General features: G+C 28.7%; 1 protein-coding gene across 1 annotated transcript in view; it reads right to left on the bottom strand.

Annotated features, from left to right (window-relative positions):
• Positions 1-20,155, bottom strand: part of LOC111627469 (dynamin-1-like) — an 87,613-nt gene that overhangs the window by 51,230 nt on the left and 16,228 nt on the right. Inside the window, exons 3-4 of the mRNA XM_023371044.1 lie at positions 14,444-14,593; positions 5,147-5,350 (exon numbers count right to left, since the gene is read on the bottom strand). Coding sequence (XP_023226812.1) covers positions 5,147-5,350; positions 14,444-14,593 — 354 coding nt within the window. The remainder of the gene's footprint in view (positions 1-5,146; positions 5,351-14,443; positions 14,594-20,155) is intronic.

Raw genomic sequence — 20,155 nt, 5'->3', positions numbered from 1 at the left:
ATATAAAATTACAAAGATCAGCAATCATCTTCGTTTATTATTTTTAAGTAAGGTATTATTTTTCATAAAATTTAATTGTTGAATTTTCACATTCTCATTATTTTTAAATTATTCAGGAACAAACCCATGAAAAAATATCAAGCAAATGTTTAATAAGAAAAAAAAAATTATTCAAAACAAAAAGAAAGATAAAAGGTTCTATTAAAAAATTTGTAAAATGAATTTATATTTTTGCACACAGTTCAATATTAATTTCATATTTTAAATATCTACTTAATCTTTATTTTTCAAAAATGTTTATGTAAACATTGTTTTTCTTAATCTATACTAATATATAAAGTGAGAATGTTTGGTTGTTTGTTAGTTGGAGGTAACCTCAATCTTATAAATTAATTTTTAAAATTCTTTCACTATTGAAAAGTTTATTCCTTCCAGATGAATCTAGGCTATATATTAATTTTATATTAAAACAGAAAAATTCACAAGAAAGATTTCTTACTGCTGCATTTGTCTCACATCATTTGCCAGCTCTGTTCAACATCAACCCTGTCACCACCTGGTGGACTTTTTTAAACTTACTATCATATCTATTCAGTTTTGGGTACCCTATAGGAAACATGGACTATTATAAAACTCAGACCTGACTCTTCTCTGATTTCATTCTCCTACCCCCAAACCTTTTGAGTGATCTGGATAAATTTTATATAGTTATTCTCTATAATCCTCCAAAACATATATACTATTTTAAAATTCAGACCCTCACTCTTTCCTAATTTCATCCCCTACAAACTGTCAAATCCTTTTGACTGATTTGCACCAAATTTTGCATAGTTACTCTGTCACCATGCAAGAAACATATGGTATCTTATAATGAGGACAACTCAATCCTCTCAGAGTTCCTGGGCAACACTGGGCATTCTTTGCTAGTTTTTATATAACCGAATCAATATTATTCATAAAAAATATTTGACTGTATTTGATTATTAAAATCTGCCTTTCTGAAAAATAAAACAAATACATTTCACTATTATTTTCTTTTAAATTAAAGTTTTCAAAATTCACTGATTATATAATGATTTAATCCAAAAAGATTGATTTAATTTAAATTGTAAATAATTTCAATGATTAATCTTTCAAACTTAAATGCAAATGGTTTGAAGTGTACATAATACAATTAAAACAGTAACAGATTATCATATACTATTTCATTATATTATATAAAATAACAACCTAATATTATGAAAACAAGTAATTGTTATAAAGAAATTATTCTAATAAAATACCTTTACAAATAGTTTTGTCAAACTTTTAATAGATCCTTGTATGTTTAAATAATAAGGAAACAAATAAATAGATATATTTATACACACACACACACATATATATATATATTATTTACATGCACAATTTTATATTATTTAATTTTTAAGATTAATAACTTAAATTTAAACTTAATTAATTAAATTATAAAGAAAAAGTTTTTGAGTAGCATGCTTTAACTGGGATTACAAAAATTTTAAATACTGTATTTACTCGCATATAAGACGACCTCATCCTATATGCAAGGTTTAAAGAAAATTAGATTTATTAATACAATTCTAATTTTATTTCGTTCAATCACAGGTAAAATATCAAATGAATGTAAATGGACACATTGTCTCACAAAAATTGTTTTTAAACTTTAAGGAAAAATTTTTAAAAATTGACAACATAATTTTTTCATGTAAAGCTGGACAATCTGGAACCTTTTTTGCCAATTCTTAAGTCAAATCCACTCTCTGTCAATTACACTTTATAATTTTCTCCAAATTCTGATTTCCGAATAATCATCTGTTTTCACATGGAATGGATTTAAACTTATATTGAGCTCTCGTGTGATTCTGGAATTTCAATCTGAAATTCAATTCAAAAGTTTTGCTTTTCCTATCACTATTCATCTTTACTCCTGACAGTATACAAAAATGATTCAAATGACCCAGATAAAATACTTATGTTTTTCAATACAAGAGAGTAAGCATCCAGTAAAAAATACAAATACACGGTTCACAAAAATTATTTGCAAAAACACAAAGAATCTTTCGCTCGCATGTATAGGATGACCTAAGAATTTGAAGCTATGATAAATGAATAAAAACCTTGTCTTATATGCAAGTAATTACGGTATTCACAAAAAATATGGAAAGTATTAAATATTTTTAAAAACATATTGACAAAAATATCAGAAATTATATAATAAATATTTTTCAAATTATATATACAGTAGGATCCCAGCATACACAACCAATACATCTTGTGTAAGTGGAAATTTTCATAAAATAACAAACTATTAATTATTAAGTATTTCCTATACTAACATTAAGTAATACACACACCTGTTACACATTTTTTTTTAATATAACTTAACACTAAATAATAAATAGCATAATACCATAAATCATACTAATAATTTAAAAAATTTTTAGTAGTAGTTTTTCTTTTTTTCTTACTAAAGTAACTTATTATTTGTTTGCCAAAATTATACAAAATTTTTATAATCTTTCATTGTGAACAGATGGTAGTCTAAAATGCCAAATAACTATCATACAGATTAGTGTTATCAATGCTGCTGCCTGCTTCTGGTGGAACTACCCTGACGGCACCTTTGTTTTACCCCAGATTACCCTAGATTGAGAAAACTCTCCAAGCTCGACCATCATCGAGCTCATGCTCATATAAAAAAATAAGAACAACAATTCTATAATGCAGATCCCTGTACTATTATCGTAAAATAATAATCGGAACAATTCTTAATTCATTGTTTTTAAAAATCTTAACTAAAATGTCTTAGAATTTTTTGGTTTTATCAGAGGTATTAATTTACATCTGATATGGAGATAATTGATATTTTAGTTTGGTAATTCTAATTTGACAAACAAGAAAAATGATCTTTTAAGTAATCATAATTGCATTCATTAGATAACAACAACTCAAAGCCCGAATAGTATATAATAAATTACCAAACGATTGCCTAAATATCGGCATTAAATATATATGAATGCATATATCTAAATATATGCATTCATTAGACTTATGGATATATTTTATTTAACTTAATCTTAATTAATTCACTTTCAACATGCATTGTGTATCTTAGCTGAAAATAAAAAATTAAATAAGCCATTAACTTGATTTCAAGCTTACTTTAATACGTAAATGTTCAGTTTTAAAATTCATTTATTTACATATATATTTGCTTTTTAACATTCATTATGAAGGTTCAAATAAAACGATATTTTTTTAATACCAGACTGTGCATGCATTAGGTTACAAATCGTTTCAGTTTTCAAAGAATGTCTGTGCGATGCCTTAAACAAATGTAGCTGACTAAATATTTGCTCATAGATGCATTTGAAGCTGGTAATATCATCAATAAGCTCTCCAGCAGCATTTTTTAAATTAAATATTTCTGACAAGTAGGATCTGACAGTATGACTTTTTGACCCCAAGTTAAGTAGGACTTGTTCACACCATTTATTGTCTACAACTTGTAAATCAGCCTTAACATTTTTATACTTTTTAGCTTCAGTGATACGTGTTTACAAAACAGCGAATGTTTTCGACCTCATCCGGGTCATCATCAGGCTACAGTTAAGAGGAATTCGAATGCGTTTGGAATAGAACAATTTCACTGGAGTTACAAAGGTTTTTTGGTGTGATGAACTGTATTTCCTCCAGTGTTTACTAAGAGGTTCATAAGAGGTTAAACTTTTTAAATGGCTCCAAAAACCTCACTGTTAAATTTTGCAAATTTTCAGGTTCAAGCAAAAGCAGATATAAAAAAAATGTCATTACTGAAATCAAATCTAGCATAGATTTCTTTTACAAGTCTACAATAAAAACTTTTACAATAAAAGCATCAGATCACAGGGCAGTTTTACTCTAGATTTACCCTAAATATAAGACTATCCTAAACAATACCCTGAGAAGTTGAAATTAACCTAGAAATGGCAGCACTGAGTGTAACAATAAATGCCTGAAAAAATAATTATTATACTCTAGTTTTTGTGCATGCCTCGATTTAACAAGTTCTTAAAGAAAAAAGAAGGTTCTCGTAAACATTTTTAAGGATACTTTTCAAATTAAACTGAGGAAGGAGAGAATAAAAAAGAATTGTTTATGATTGACTTTTAACTGTCTTGTAAAGCAACAAATTTCAGTGACAAAATATGCAACATTACTAAAGTATTGTCATCCACTTTTTCTTATTCTGTTATTGGCCATGAGGTTCAGCTGAGAAATTCTGTGCTCAATTTGGTGTAGCAGATAAAGAACAGAAACAGGTTTTTTTCTGTATGATTCTGTTTCTATTATCTCTTTCTGATTCCTGGTGATATAGAAATAAAGCATTACCTTTGTTGAAATTCAAAAATATTTGATTTTTGTCTATTTAAGTGTGAATATGATTTCTGAGATTATAAATTTTTATTTGAATTAATGAAGATAAAATTTTTTATGGATTTCTATTTAACAATTTTCATTGAAAAATCTGCATGTGTAAACCAAGGTATATATATCTTTTTACCCACTATTACTAATTCAGTATTTAAGTAAGTACAGATTCTAACTAGATCTAAATTGACATAATTTACATATCAAAGTTTAATTTTGAAATTAACTGTCTGTCATGTTCATTAAAAAAACACATACACATTTACTCTCTATAGAAAGTTATTAACAAACACTGTTTTATGCCATGCTGTTTTCTCTTAATTTTATTGTTTTTTAACAATAGGAAAAAATCATTCTTCTAATTATAAATGTTATTTATATTAATCATACAAAACCTTATTAGTATTCAGTAATTTTTTATTTCTTGCTCTATCACACTTCATGCCTTTATGACAAATATATCTAACCTCCAGGATCAGCTTCTCTTGCCATTTTAAGACCATCTGATGTAGCAATATCAGAATTAGCAGGAGTTACTGAGAGTATCAAACAATTTTTATTTGTTATATAATTCATTATGAGATCATGAAGTTTCTTTTCTATATCCAATGGTTGATCTCCAATAGGAACTCGAGTCATTCCGGGTAAATCCACTAATGTCAAATTTAAAACTGGAAAAATAAAAATTTCAAATATAAATATTGTAAAATAGTTATACCTTCAGGATCAACTTCTTTGGCTAATTTAAGAGCATCTGATGTAGCTAAATCTTGAGTGGCTGCTGTAATAGCTAAAATCAAGCAGGTATCTTTGGAGACAAAGGATAAAAGCATATCTCGTATTTGAAATTCTATGTCGTGTGGCTGATCACCAACTGGCACTTTGGTCATTCCAGGAAGATCAATCAATGTTAAGTTCAATACTAAATATAAATTGCCATTTTAAATTATCTTTAACAAAAAAATAAAAAATATAAATTGTAAAACAAAACATTAATTTATAATGATATTTAACTAATAGCATTTAATAAAATATTTAAAAATGCAACACTAGTCATGTAAATGAATCAAACACTTCAAAACCTTTTATATAGGGCTAGTTAAGAATTTTAATTAAATGTGTTAAAGACAAATGTTTAATTAAAATTCTTAACTAGTGCTATATGAGTATAAAAGGTTTTAAAGTGTTTGATTCATTTAAAAACTTATTTAAGTACAAAAATTATTATTGTATAATATTCAAAATTATGTTTTAAATTCTATGCACGTAAAGCTAGAACTTCTGTAAATAAGTATTATAAAACCTTTGATACTTTTTCTAGTAATTTCTTTAATCAAACTAACACTATATTTAATGGCCTTCCTCAGGTTCTACAGTGTTGGAATGTCAGATATTCAAAAATTTGTTTTAGTTCTGATGACGTCATTGTTTTTACAAAAAAGTTTTTTCTTTTCTTTTAACAAAAATTTCTTTTAAATTATAAATATACGTGGAAATAGATAAAATTAAACACAATTAATTAATAAAATAAATGTGAATGGATAACAAATTAGAGTTATACGTTAATTCATTTTTATGACATCAATATTTTTACAAAAATTATGAAAACACAAACATTCGTTTATTTTGGCATTACTGAAATAAACGAACATTCTCATTTTTAAAGTTTATTTTGGTAACGTTGCAACACTTAAGTGTTATTACTATATATAAAATAAACTCAACACGGAACATTATCACTATTCTTAACTTATATTATATTAGCAGATGAGCCTGGCATTGCTCAAACAAAAACGATACCAAAGATTAAGATTATAGCCGATCTTACCTGTTTTCACTGAGTGCAAGAATTAGGTCCCCGTTATTCCAAGACTATAATTAGAAAATTTTTAGATATCTGCTTACCACACTGGGATAACAATTATTAAGATTCACGGCAACCACTAACCAGTGCATAAGTGATAAATAACAAATGTTTTCGTAACCCCTTCTGGGTTCTTCTTCTAGTTTACTAAATTCGAAAAATAAGTTGGATCTTCTAGAATCATTCATAAATATAAAATCGAACATTAAGACTAAGAGTTTGAATAAAGTGAACTTATGTGTATGCGTTTCCCATGTCAACTTTATATACTACAAGTTCGGACGTGTGCACTGCACACAGCGGCGGCCTTATCCATTGCGAGGCTCTGGGCGGCAGGTCTTTGCGAGGCCCTTGTCCTTTGTGCAAAGTATGTGAATTGAAATAGTAGGCACTTATTAATATTAATATATACTGTACAATAAAATAAATTAAATTTATTTTATTGTTATAACTAATAGCCAAGGATAAAATAAAAAGTTTTAAATATCAACTTTTTTCTACTTGGTTGTTGCGCGAGGCCCCTCCAAGAGCGAGGCCCCGGGCGATTGCCCTGCTCGCCACCCCCTAAGGCCACCACTGACTGCACATCTCGCCCACCACGCGATTACCTATCTTGTATATGTACACATCTAGCCCTCGCCACTCATTGACACCAAAAATATAACACTTACCTAGATGATATCTTTTAATTTATATGAATGTTTAACGGAATAATATGCAGCCTATGTCCACCCTGAAGGTCCATTCTAAATATTGGTGAAAGAATTTTTGAAATTGGATGAGTAGTTTCGGAGATTACCTCCTACATCCAAAATTTACCTCTTTATAATATTAGAATAGATATATTAACTTAATATAACTTAAATTATGGCAATTTTTATAAAAACTAATAGACTGAAAGGAAGAATTCATTAGCTGGCTATAAATGACTGAAACTTAACAATAAATTGATAATTTCACAATGAAAACAATGAGATAATGTAGTTGTTTTTTGTTGTAAAATATCATAAAACTAATAGATAACATAATACTAAAACATAATAACTAGTTGATTGCCTATCATATGACAGACTGTATAAAATACTATTGAAAAGTTATACTTGTAAAGTTCACTTACCTATTTCACTGTAATATATACAAAGAAAATACGGTTTCATTAATTTCTTACTTTTTGTAAATTAATATTGATGATTTTGTAATTCAGCTGTATCTGTTTCTTGTTCTATAATTTCATACACATGATAAGAGTCTGCCAAACTATTATTTTTTCTTAGAAAGCAATCAAGTCTCTTCATAATTTTGGCAGACAGCATTCATTTTCTGTTTGAACTTTTCTTTTAACATTGCTATATCAGTATCCAAAATATAAAGCTGTGCATGAAAGAGAATAGTTTGGTTCAACTCTTCACAAAGCATGAGAGCAGAATGTTTTAGTTTTGTGCAATGTCATCCTTGAAAGAAAGCATTTAGTTTACATCTAGACTGTCTGTTCCAATGATGAGTAAATTGCTTTTGATGAGATTGGAAATTAACTCTGCATTATTCTTTAATTTGCTTTTGTGGTGCATTTAATTTATTTTTAATTAGCATTCAATCAACAAATTATCATTTTCAAACTGCAAATGATCAATGGTTTCTTGACTTTGCCTTGCATGTTAGCATGTCAGAAAGTTCATTTGTTATAATCATTCCTAATCTTTTGTAATCAATCTCAACATTTATTAATCATATTCTACTTGAATCATTTGTTATAAATATCTAATATTTCTTAACTGTTATATGACTACCTTGAATATTTTTTTTTTATTCTTCCTTTCAATTATCATCAACTATAACATTGTTTTACAATGCATTTTCCTTTAAGCGATAATTATCTAAGTAATCTAATCTTTTCATCTGTATATAATTTTAATATTTATATGATGATTCCTATAAATTCATTTTCTAGCATTTATTTTGTTAGGATTAAATTTTCTTATATTTTTAAAACTAAAAATTATTTACATACATGAATTATATTTGTGAAAAGTTATCAAATTAACTCTAAACTATTCATTACACAATTTTTTTCTCTAATTTTAAAATAATTTATTATATTTTATTTTTTAAAAATCAGATCCCTCTGCATAAAATAGAATTCTTTAAAACTGCTTTAATGGAGAAACAATAAAAATTTTACATCAAACACTTCCTGAGTATTTTTGAACCTCAGATCTTCAATTCAAAAATTCTTTAAAATTCCATTAATTCTAAAAGTCAAATATATTCTAAATTCCATGAAACTCAAAACAGCGGAGCAGAGAAACTCTGAGGCTTGAAAGTGCTAACACTCAATGTACAGTTTCTGTTGTTATAAAAAAAATGTTTTTTAAACTTTACAGTGGGATTGGAATTAATTTTATTAAAACATGTATAAAATTTAAGAAAAACTTTCCACCTCTTCCGACTTTTGAGGTAATTAATTAAAGAACATCCAAACACCAAATGCATTTTGCCAAAGTGATATTGCTGAGGCCTCTTTGGTGATGATTATACAATTCTATCCCTATGCAGTTTATTTATAGTTTACAATTCTATCTCAACATGCATTAATGTTAATGCCATTATTTAAATTATTATTATTATTTACATTTTTCTTTTTTATTACTGCAAAATGTTCTTTAATTTTTCTTTTAATGATGTATTTTTCTTTATGCAAAATTTAATATATCTGTATTAATGTTACAATTTGTTTCACTACAATGTAAATACTATGGTGATGTCACAACTCCTAATAGCTGCTTGATACTCTTTTAATCATTGTTTTTGAGTAATCTCTTCATTTTTCCTGTGTAATATTTACTTTGATTTTCACAAGTACAGAATATCTTGTAAACTACTCCAACTGTTTTAAGTTTCTTTTCTTCTTTTATTTATTCTTATAATAGTCTTGATACTCTATTATTTTGAGAGAACTAATACTATAGAAAATTTATTAAATTCATCTTTATATTTTTCAACATATCCTGTATTAAGTGTTATTTGAAAGTTCTTTAATTACCTGTGAAGAGGCAAGTTTTATCCTTGAATTTTATAAAATTTTTATTATTTTTTTCTATTAAAGAAGTTTTTTAAAGACTTATGTTATATTTCTATAATCTTCTTTCAAAGATAAACATTACAGTATTCAAAATAAAACAACTTATTAAAGAAGTTAAAATTATTCATTTAAGAGCTATTGTGCAAGAAAATTATATGAATTTTAACCTTTTTAATTATTACTTTTATTTTTTTTTTATTGTATTTATACATTCCTTTTCATTTTATTTCATTTTTATCACCATTTTGACAAATTCCTTTATTATTCTTTTTTGTTATACTTTGATAGTTTTTTAACATTGTTTATTCTGTTTACTTGGTTTTAATAAGTGTTGGCTAACTAAACTAACATTTTTGGTAAAATATCTGATCATCTTCAGCTTATAACAACTCAATTAACAGATTAAAATTGAGTAATCTATTAATTAAATTGTTGTAAATCAAGAATGGTCAAATGTTTGACCAAAAATATTTCTTTTATCTGAACTAATAATTATTTTGCTTCTATATTTATCAATATGTGTACCAAGTTTTTTGAACTTTTATGAAAATTGTGAATAATGATTTTAAATCAGTTTAACTTTACAAACAAAACAACTTTTCTAAATTTCAGTTTCAAGAAAATTACATTTTGAGATTTGGAAAAAATAATGAAATTAACATTGAACCACTTACTTTTTTTCTGTAATCCATGTACGATTGTAATGAAATTAATGCCAAATCACATTTTTAATACAATAAGGTGGATACTTTAATAAATTTTTTACAAATTTATTTCATACATTACTTTTATACTAATTTTATAATTCTGCAAAAACTTGAAATTTATTAATTACATTTTATTTTAATTTTTGATATAAAAATAAAGTTACTTTTTGTAATAGGTTTTAAAATTTAACATAGGTTAATGACAAGATAATATCTCTGCATTTATTTTTGTTTAATAGCCCATTTTTATATTATTATTAGTAAATGTTAGCAATATAAAAATACTATTAAATTACACTAATCTGATTCAAATACAGCAATATTACATTAAATTTGCATTTCTCCGTAGTTACTTTATTGTAATTTTACTTAAATTATTAAATGAATATAAATATTATAAAAAGAAAAGTATTAAATAAAACAAAATTGGTTATAAAATATAAGAATTTGTTCAATATTTTTCTAATATAGTAAAATTTTAAAATTAAAGGCATACAAGAAAGATGCAATTTTTGTCTTTAAAAAAGAAAATTCTTTCTTTCTGTTTAATGTTACAAAATTTATATTTATAAACATACAAAAACTTTTGAAACTTATTTTACTCAATTTAGAAACCATGTGTAACCTATTTTGTTTATAAAGAAACTAAAATAATATATTAAAAAAAATAATTATTACTTGGATCATTTCCAACAAATTTAATTAATGAATTCATTCCATACAATAGGTGGTAAAAATTGAAAATAATAATAGCTTTTATTTTCTCAAAGTTTTATTTACACGTATGTAATATAACATCATTGTGGTTGTTATTTGTAAGAAACTTTTGGAAATTTTTGTTCTTATTCAAATGTTCAAAATTAGAAATGTTTTACAAAATGCATTTTTTTTTTGTGTTTGTTGTCATTTGAAATTTTTTTTTTTAAATTTGTAATCATTTTAAAAGAAATGTAGCTTTTAAAAACATTAAAAAGTGTTATTGGGTTTATTGAATTGGTTATATGGTTTTATATCCAGCTATTTTTTGAAAATACAATCAACAAATCATAACAATATATCTTAATTTAATAAATCAATGTTTTGCAATAAAAATGTGTGATTTTATAACAAATCCTATTGAAAATAACAACCATGTCTTTCTAAATTGTCAAGTAAAATGATACCTATATTGATTAAGTTATTTTGTAATTATAACATATCAAGAATTTTGATGTCATTAAGATCCTGTTAGCATCAATTTTAGTATTAAGACTTCTGCTCGCATAACAGCCACTTGGCACTAACTTCTACACTTAGCTATTCGTGGTGGCACTCAATTATTGGCGTTCACAATTATTGTCATTAAGATCCTGTTAGCATCAATTTTTAATGAGGTTTCTTAAAATATAACAAATAAAGAAAATTTTACATTAAAAAAATGCAGAGCAAATGCTATAGTAGTACTTTTTTATATAAATGGTGTCAAACATAATGAAAAAAGCTTATGCTTGCATTTTCAGTATTTATTATACATTTAACTTTATACAATGATTATAACTTCACACACTGCTCAATAGCACAGGTGGAAACTTTAGCTATTTATATGAGTTTAATTCACATTAGGTGTAGGAAGGACAAAAGACACTACTTACACTATTGCATTTATTCTGACAGTATGGTAGCTTTACACAGGATTGCAAAATCTGATAGCCGCTTAAAACTCATCCAGCTCATACACCACATTCTCAGACACTTAGACAACAACATTAGAATAGATTTCCAATGGGTTCCGGGTCATGCGGGGGTTCTCAACAATAAAACCGCTGACCGTCTTGCCAAACAAGCTGCAAAGTCTTCAGTCACTAGTACTTTCAGTTACATTCGTACCTCGTACATCAACAATCACATCAATAAGAAAATCTTCATTCTCTGGCAACAAATCTGGGAGCATGACACCACTGGTAGGCTCACCTACAATTTCATCCCCAAGCAACCTTGGGGATGAAAGTGACACTATTGTGATTCTTTGCCACTTTTACCCTAGTTACACCCTGACTCAGCTACTTACAGGACATGGCAGCTTTAAGCAATACTTGCATAGATTTAACCTTGAGAACAATCCACAATGCAATTGTGGTATTCAGGCGAACCAAACACCACTTCACTTAGTTTTTCGCTGCAATAGGTACAATCACATTAGGGATAGTTTAATGAGAGCTGCTATTCTTGAAGGGTACAACTGGCCTTGCAACCCGCACCAACTCATTCACATGCGTACAATGTTCCATCATCGACTCGCATTCATATCCCTTAGTGGGGGGGATTGAGAGCACTCACTCTAGGGGCACGGATGGCAATTAGGTTTCCCTAGCTTTGTTTCAACTGCCTTTCAACTTTGTGTTTTAATTCTTATTTTCTGTTTTCTTTTTCAGTCTAAATTTGATTCATTTAAGTTAGTCGTAGTTGTAAGTTAGATTAAAGACTCAGCTTGGTTTCCGGTTAGGTAAAATTAGATTAGGATTTGTTAGCTTTAGTCGTCTGGTTAGGTTTGTCCTAGGTTACAGCAGTTTAGTTTAGTTATTGAGTAAATTAAAATTTAAAAAAAATAAATAACTAAAATAAATAAATAAATAAAAATAATTTTAAAAAATTTGGGTCTTGCTCGTTTGTTTTCTGTTGATCCATTTGTCTCGTCTAGTTTGCATTGTGTTCATTTTTTGCGCTGTCTGTCTAGCTGCTAAGTAGTATTAAGATTTGTGCTCGCATAACAGCCACTTGGCACTAACTTCTACACTTAGCTATTCGCGGTGGCACTCAATTATTGGCGTTCACAACACTCAGCTCTTCTTTTAGACCCTTTGGGACTACGGTCTTTCAGCCTAAAAACTGCACGCCAACATCAAACATAGAGATACAGTAGCTATACATCTACCATTCAGAAGGATCCTATCTTTCTCTACTGTCTATCTCCTCTCCCTCCTTCTTCCCCTCTTTTCCACTGACTAAACACCTCGTGTATGGCCAATGTCTTTCATGTATGTAGGTATACAATGATTCTTTCAGTTATGTCAATTTTAAAGTACCAAGTATTTGTTTGTTCATGTGTGTGCATACAGTATTTCAAAAATAAGTGATATTAAGAATATTTATAACATATCAACTATCATTTAAGTTCATAAAATAAAAATCTGTGCAAAAAATCTTTTATAATAACAATATTCAATGCTGATAACATGAATCTCAGTTTTCCTTAAAAATTATACTCAAAATGTGGTAAAAATTAATGTATTGAATAAAATTTAAGGATCTGTAAATAAAATATTATTTTATTTTTAAAACAACTATTACTACTAAAAATAATACAAACAAATTAAAATGTCTGATTTCGAAAAACCAAACTTTTGTATTGTAACTATAATTATTACAGTAGAGCCTTTGGAGACAAAGGATAAAAGCATATCTCGTATTTGAAATTCTATGTCGTGTGGCTGATCACCAACTGGCACTTTGGTCATTCCAGGAAGATCAATCAATGTTAAGTTCAATACTAAATATAAATTGCCATTTTAAATTATCTTTAACAAAAAACGACAAAAAAATATATTAACCTATCCCATGTTGAAATTTTTCTCCATTGCGTGTCACTTCACATTGAATTTTCGTCAATGTTAAGCCTAACAAAGACTATTGTATTGTTAAAAATTATTTTTTTATTTTGTACAAAATAAATATATTGAAAAATTTAAAAACAATAAAAAATGATACTTCAGAAGTTAATTTAGTATCAAAAACGTACAATATTTGAGTAACCCAAGACATAGCCAAAGATTGCAGTGCCACAGCACTGGCGAAAATTTAAATTTGCCGACTGGAATTCTTTCGGATAATTAACTTTCGGATAAATGACGCTCTACTGTATTTAAGTAATTCTAGATATTGTATTATAACAAAATTGTATGTTTACATATGTATACCTATGTAAATATACAACTGTATACAACAATAACATATGTATACATTAATTTATTTGTATAAAAAAACTTATGTAAACAAACAACATCACTAAAGCATGATACATTATAAAACTACAAGCCAATGAATGCCATATGTCATCAGATTAGATAACGGCTATAATACTAATAAATTATGTAACAACTTGGTACTAGAGGGAGGCGTTAGTCACCATCTCTTAATAAATTTAATAATTATAATTTTTAATTAAATAATTTAGAACTACTGAAAGAAAAAAATCAACCAGGAGCGGGACTCAAACCCACAACTTCTGCTGTGAAACAATATTTAACATTATTTTAAAAGTAACTTTTTATATCTCAATTTTTAACTGTCATAAAAGATTATTTTCAATATTCAAAAAATATACCATACCATTTGGAGAATATATCCTTAAGTTAATAGGAAGAGGTGAAATTCCTTTATTTGATCCAGTTGTGCGATCTGTTTCATCTTCAATTTCTTTTCTGATCTGATCAAAATCAGTGTATTTTTTACCTCGTGTATGAAGAAATTCACCATATTCTACATAAGAAAAGTCACATTACTAAATAAAAATTTTTCAAAATGTAATTGATTCAGTTATATAATAAAATTATTAAATGATTTACATCATTTTAATTTAGATTTTATATGTATTAAATTATTAATATTAAACAATACATAAGTGATAAGTAATTGACAACCTATATATGTGCTATTAACATATATCTATAAATATAAAATTGCTTGTCCTGACTGACTGAATGACTCACTGATGCATCATCGCCCAGAGCAAACTGCTGGACCTAAAGAGGTGAAATTTGGTACACAGTTAGGGTACATAATAAAAACGCACACTAAGAAGGGATTTTTCGAAATTCCCAAGTGGGGGGAGAGGGAGAGCATTAAGGGTTAACCGGAAAAACGGCTTCTACTGTACTATTTTAGATGCAATTTTTTGTTTTTATCTGCGTTTTAGTAGGATAAGCCATGGCAATGCACACTAAAAAGGGATTTTTAGAAATTCCCCGCGGGGGTGAGGGAGAGCATTAAGGCTTAACTGGAAGAATGACTTATACTGTACTATTTTAGATGCGATTTTTTGTTTTCAACTATGTTTAGTCTTCATTGAGTATTTAGGTGTATTAAATTGATAACATTTCAGACATTGTTATAAATATTTTTATCTATTTTGATTTTAAAAATGTTCAAACCGTTTTAAATTCAAATTTGTTATTGCATATTGGTTCGATTATAGAACGATTGTAAACGTTCCAGAAAATTGATCAAATTGAAAATAGTTTGTTTGATTCTTGGCAATTCTCTTCAGCGGTAGGTGTTATATAACAATTACTATGGTTATTGAAATATTGAATGTAAATGGGATTTGCTTGCAAAACCTCCACGGACAAAGTCGCGGGTAACAGCTAGTAGATTATATTATTATTATTTTAATTTTGACAAAGTGCATTCTCACTTATATAAATTCTGCTAATTTAAATTAATTTTACTTATTTTTTCATTAAATGTCCCAAATTTAAAAAAAAAATTCTTTTTTAAAACATGATAAAATATATCAATTTAAGGAACTGTGTATAAAAAATTAGAAATTTACTACACATTTTAAAAATATATATATTTGTCAGTAGTCCTTTCAACTCCCTTTTATATATAATGCTTCTAATCCTGATTTCTCGCTAATCCAAACAATCCAGTACAAAAAATTAAAACAGTTAAATACAGTTTAAAAGTTTAGATTAGATTAGCAAGAGTGAGCTACACTTATATTTTAAACTTCAGTTTAAACCAAATATATAAAAGTTTTTAGATCAATATAGTTTAATTCAATATAAACAATATTAAAGTTAAATAATATAGATTTCAAAATTTGTTTTCAAAATACATCAGTTTTAGAAATTTTGCATTAATAAAAGAATAATTGTTTCTATTATTATTATTTTACAGTATTTAGTGGGTTATACTCGGTTTATACCGATGGCTGTGTACTATGCCAGACCAGAGTCAAGGAATAGCAACCAAAAACTAAAATTAAATAAGTGTGTCAGTGTCTGTATTCAGGAATTTCCTAACAATATGGCATGTATTTAATATAGTAACCTTCTGTAGTGTGATGTATGTATTTCTACTCAATTGTAATGTTTCCAGACTTTCCAGGTGTGGTGTGTGTGGTATCACACCTGTACAGGAGAGAACAACAGGTACAATAAGCAACCTATCCATCCTCCACAGATGCCTTATTTCCTGGGCGAGTTCTACGTACTTGCTAATTTTTTCAGTACATGTGTTTTGTACAGTACATTGTGAGTGTTTGGAACGGCTATGTCTATAATGTATGTGATTTTATTGTGTTTGTCAATGAGTTGATGTCTGGTCTGTTGTGGTAAATTGTTTTATCTGTGATTATGGCTCTGTCGTAGTACATTTTGTGCGTGTTGTTTTCCAATACTGTCTGTGAAATGTATCTGTAGTATGGTTTGTGGATGTCTAATAATTTGTGCTTCTTTTCAAGCTCTTGGTGTATTATATTTGCTACTTGATTGTGTCTATGTAAGTAATTTGTCTGTGCCAAGAGCTTGCAACCAGAAGTGATGTGTTGTATAGTTTCTGGTATGACGTGACATTTGAGAGTGTTGTATCTTTGAGTATGTGTTTTCTGTAGTTTTTAGTATTTATGACCTGATCCTGTATGGCAATCATGAATCCTTCCATTTCCCCAAAGATGCATCCCTGATCTAACCAGCTGTTTGATGCAGTTTTGTCAACAAAATCCTGGGCCAGATCATAAGGATGCCTACCATGGAGTGCCTTTTGAGCCCATGATTGCTAAATGGTGTCTATGCTTTTTATATGTTGTGTCATGTCTGTATGATGTGAATGTAAGTTTAATGATGAGTTATTTGAGTCTGCTAGAGTTACTGCTTTATGTAACTGTGATGTTTCGTGTTTCTTGTAGAAAAACTCTTGCAGTGACTGTACTTGTTTGCAGTGATTAACTATGTCAATCAGGCCACGTCCGCCATCTTTACGTGGAAGGGTTAATCTTTCTGTGGTGGATTTAGGATGATGTTGTTTATGCTTAGTAAGTGTTGTTCTTGTTTTCCTTTGGAGTTGCTCAAGATCTGTGCAAGTCCAATAAACATGTATAACTCCAAAAGAGTATGTGAGTACTGGGAAGACATATGTGTTTATTGCTTTAACTGTGTTCTGAGAATAACATTTAACCTACTTTGGTATTCTTTAATTAATCTTTGCTTTATTTGTGTATGTTCTGTTAGTTTGGCCTGTTGGAATCCTAAATACTTGTAGAACTCGCCCTCTTCCATGGATTCAATAGCATCTCCATTTACAAGTACAAAATCTTCTTTCTTCAAAACTCCTTTTTCTATGTAAAGTGTTTTGCATTTGTCTAGGCCAAACTCCATTTGTATGTCCTTGGAGTATGAATGTGTGATTTGTAGGAGTTGATGAAGTTGTTTTTGTGTGGATGTATAAAGTTTTATGTCGCCCATGTACATGAGATGTGACAGTTTTGCTTTTTTTCATGTCTGATTGTAGCCATATTGTGTGTTGTTTAACATGTTGGATAATGTGTTCAAGGCAAGGCAGAACCAGAGAGGACTCAAGGAATCTCCTTAAAAAATTCCTCGCCTAATGAATATTTTGTTTGTTTGTATGGAAGTGTTACTAATCCTGAGACGTAGTGTTGTTCTCCAGTGCTGCATAGTGTTTTGGAAGAATGCAATGAGTGATGGATGCATTTTGTACATGTGTAGAATATGTAGCAGCCATCTGTGTAGAACACTGTCGAATGTTTTTCTGTAGTCTATATATGCCATGTGTATGTTTCTTTGTTGTTTCTGAATCTATAAGTAACTGTTCTTTGCATCCCATGATTTCTACAGCAACCTTTCTGTTGTTCCATGAGAATGTTGTGTTCTTCAACATGTTCGTATATTTTGTGTGCAATACAGGATGTCAATAATTTGTAGAGTGTTGGGAGACATGTAATTGGTCTGCATTGTGTGGGGTCTTTGGTATTGTTGTTTTTAGGTTTCATATAGGTTTTATTATTTTTCTCATTCTTTTACATTAAAAATATCTTAAATATTTTAATGTCACTAATTCAATATGTTATGAGAGAGCTTTTTCATGTTATCATCAGTTAATTTATGAAATCATTTTAAATTTTATAAAACTAACTCTAAAATTAAACTTTCTACAAATTAACTAAATTTTAAAAATAATTTCTTCAAATAAAAAGAGACTTATAAATTTTTATAAGATAAAAAATGAATAAAATAAAAAAAATTTATAGTAATTCCATAAATTTTTCATGCTGTTTTTTATTCATGTTTTGGATAATATTTAAAAAACCAAAAATAAAAGAAAGCTATTAAAATTATTGGACTGCAATTTGAGAAAATTGTAGATCGAAAATAAAATAAGTTATCACTTTATGCTGATTTTATAATTATTGTAAAATCACTTATGTGTTGTGGCATTACCACGGTGAATTATTAAAATATAAATATAAAAAGTTCACTAGTACTTTCGGTAACATATAGATACCATCTTCAGGTGAAATGAATACTACAGTTTTTCATATCAGAGTTGTAGCACTTCAACTTGAAAAAGCGGTGCAGCTAAATGAAACTCCAATGTAAAATCGAAATTTTCTTGCAGATATAAAAATTCCCACTGTTGTCTATCTGGCCCTCTTTCCTTAATCTCAAGAACAGAGTTAGATAGATGAAAGACAAGACCAGATATGGAAACCTTAGGGGCAGGAGGCCCCAATTAACTACAGTAGACCTGCAGTAATCCGGCCCGTCTAATCTGGCACCTCCTATAATCCAACATGCCTATATGCAGCTTGGTACGCAATGGGCTGAAGAGAATAATGCATTGTACAACAAACTTTTACTCCTGAGGAGACAGAGACAAGGCCTTACTCTTGCGTTTAGCCAATGTAAAACAAAAGAAAATTTATGAATATTTGCATGCACCATAAATTTATTTGTTTATCCATTTTCAAATTAAGATCATACATAATACCCTGTTTCCCCGAAAATAAGACAGTGTCTTATATTAATTTTTGCTCTCAAAGATGCACTAGGTCTTATTTTCAGGGAATGTCTTATTTTTCCATGAAGAAGAATTCACATTTATTGTTGAACAAAAAATTCCCAAGTTTAACTTAAACGAGAGTGATGTATATCCGGTCGTGTCAAAGTGAACTTACGAAGTTCCCATGCTGGAGTGGACTTCCCACTCTCTCTTCAACTTAACCTTTTCATAGTGTCAACATCAGGCTCGATGACCAATTAGTGCTTACTGAACCATAGCACTATGCGAATGTGATGTGGACTGATTCCCGGCCAACCAATTAGCGATCACCAGCCATAACATTATGCAAATCTGTGATTCCCAAGCCATAGTCTTATGCAAATCATGCCGTGTGGCATGATTGTCTGCTGACCAATCAGTGGCTGTACTTTCAAAAAGCTAACGGCCACTTTCAATCATCTGTCGATGACTGTTACAACTAAAAACAACTTTGCTAGGTCTTACTTTTGGGGGAGGTCTTATATTTCGCAATTCAGCAAAACTTCTGCGAGGTCTTATTTTCAGAGGATGTCTTATTTTCAGGGAAACACGGTATGTACTTTGGAAATACTTACATATGTTGTATGTAATTGATTGACATCAATATGTTTAGTTATTATTTTTTTGCAAGTGCTATAGCATTAATGACATTAATTTTATAATAAACCCTATGCTATCTATTGTGTTGTTTAATTCACTAAGCCCCATATCGTATATTATGTAGTACATATAGATTTGATCTTACCATTTTTATAAGTATGTAATTTGTCAGATTACAAGGTACTCCTTTTCAAAAAAGTTCTGGACTACAAGGGGTCGGCAGCTGCATTGTCCTGCTGGTAGATGCCATCGTTCTGAGGAAAATAATCCGCATGTAGAGATGAACATGCTCCGCAAGGACAGATGTGTACTTCCTTTGATTCATCGTGCCTTCCACAATGACGAGTGCACCTGGAGAATGCCACGAAAACATTCCCC

This window comes from Centruroides sculpturatus, unplaced genomic scaffold, assembly GCF_000671375.1.
Source record: "Centruroides sculpturatus isolate CEXI.00-Female unplaced genomic scaffold, Cexi_2.0 scaffold494, whole genome shotgun sequence".
NCBI classification, from domain to species: Eukaryota; Metazoa; Arthropoda; class Arachnida; order Scorpiones; family Buthidae; genus Centruroides; species Centruroides sculpturatus.
Note: the sequence above shows the minus strand (reverse complement) of the source record. Positions and strands in the feature narration are given on the sequence as shown.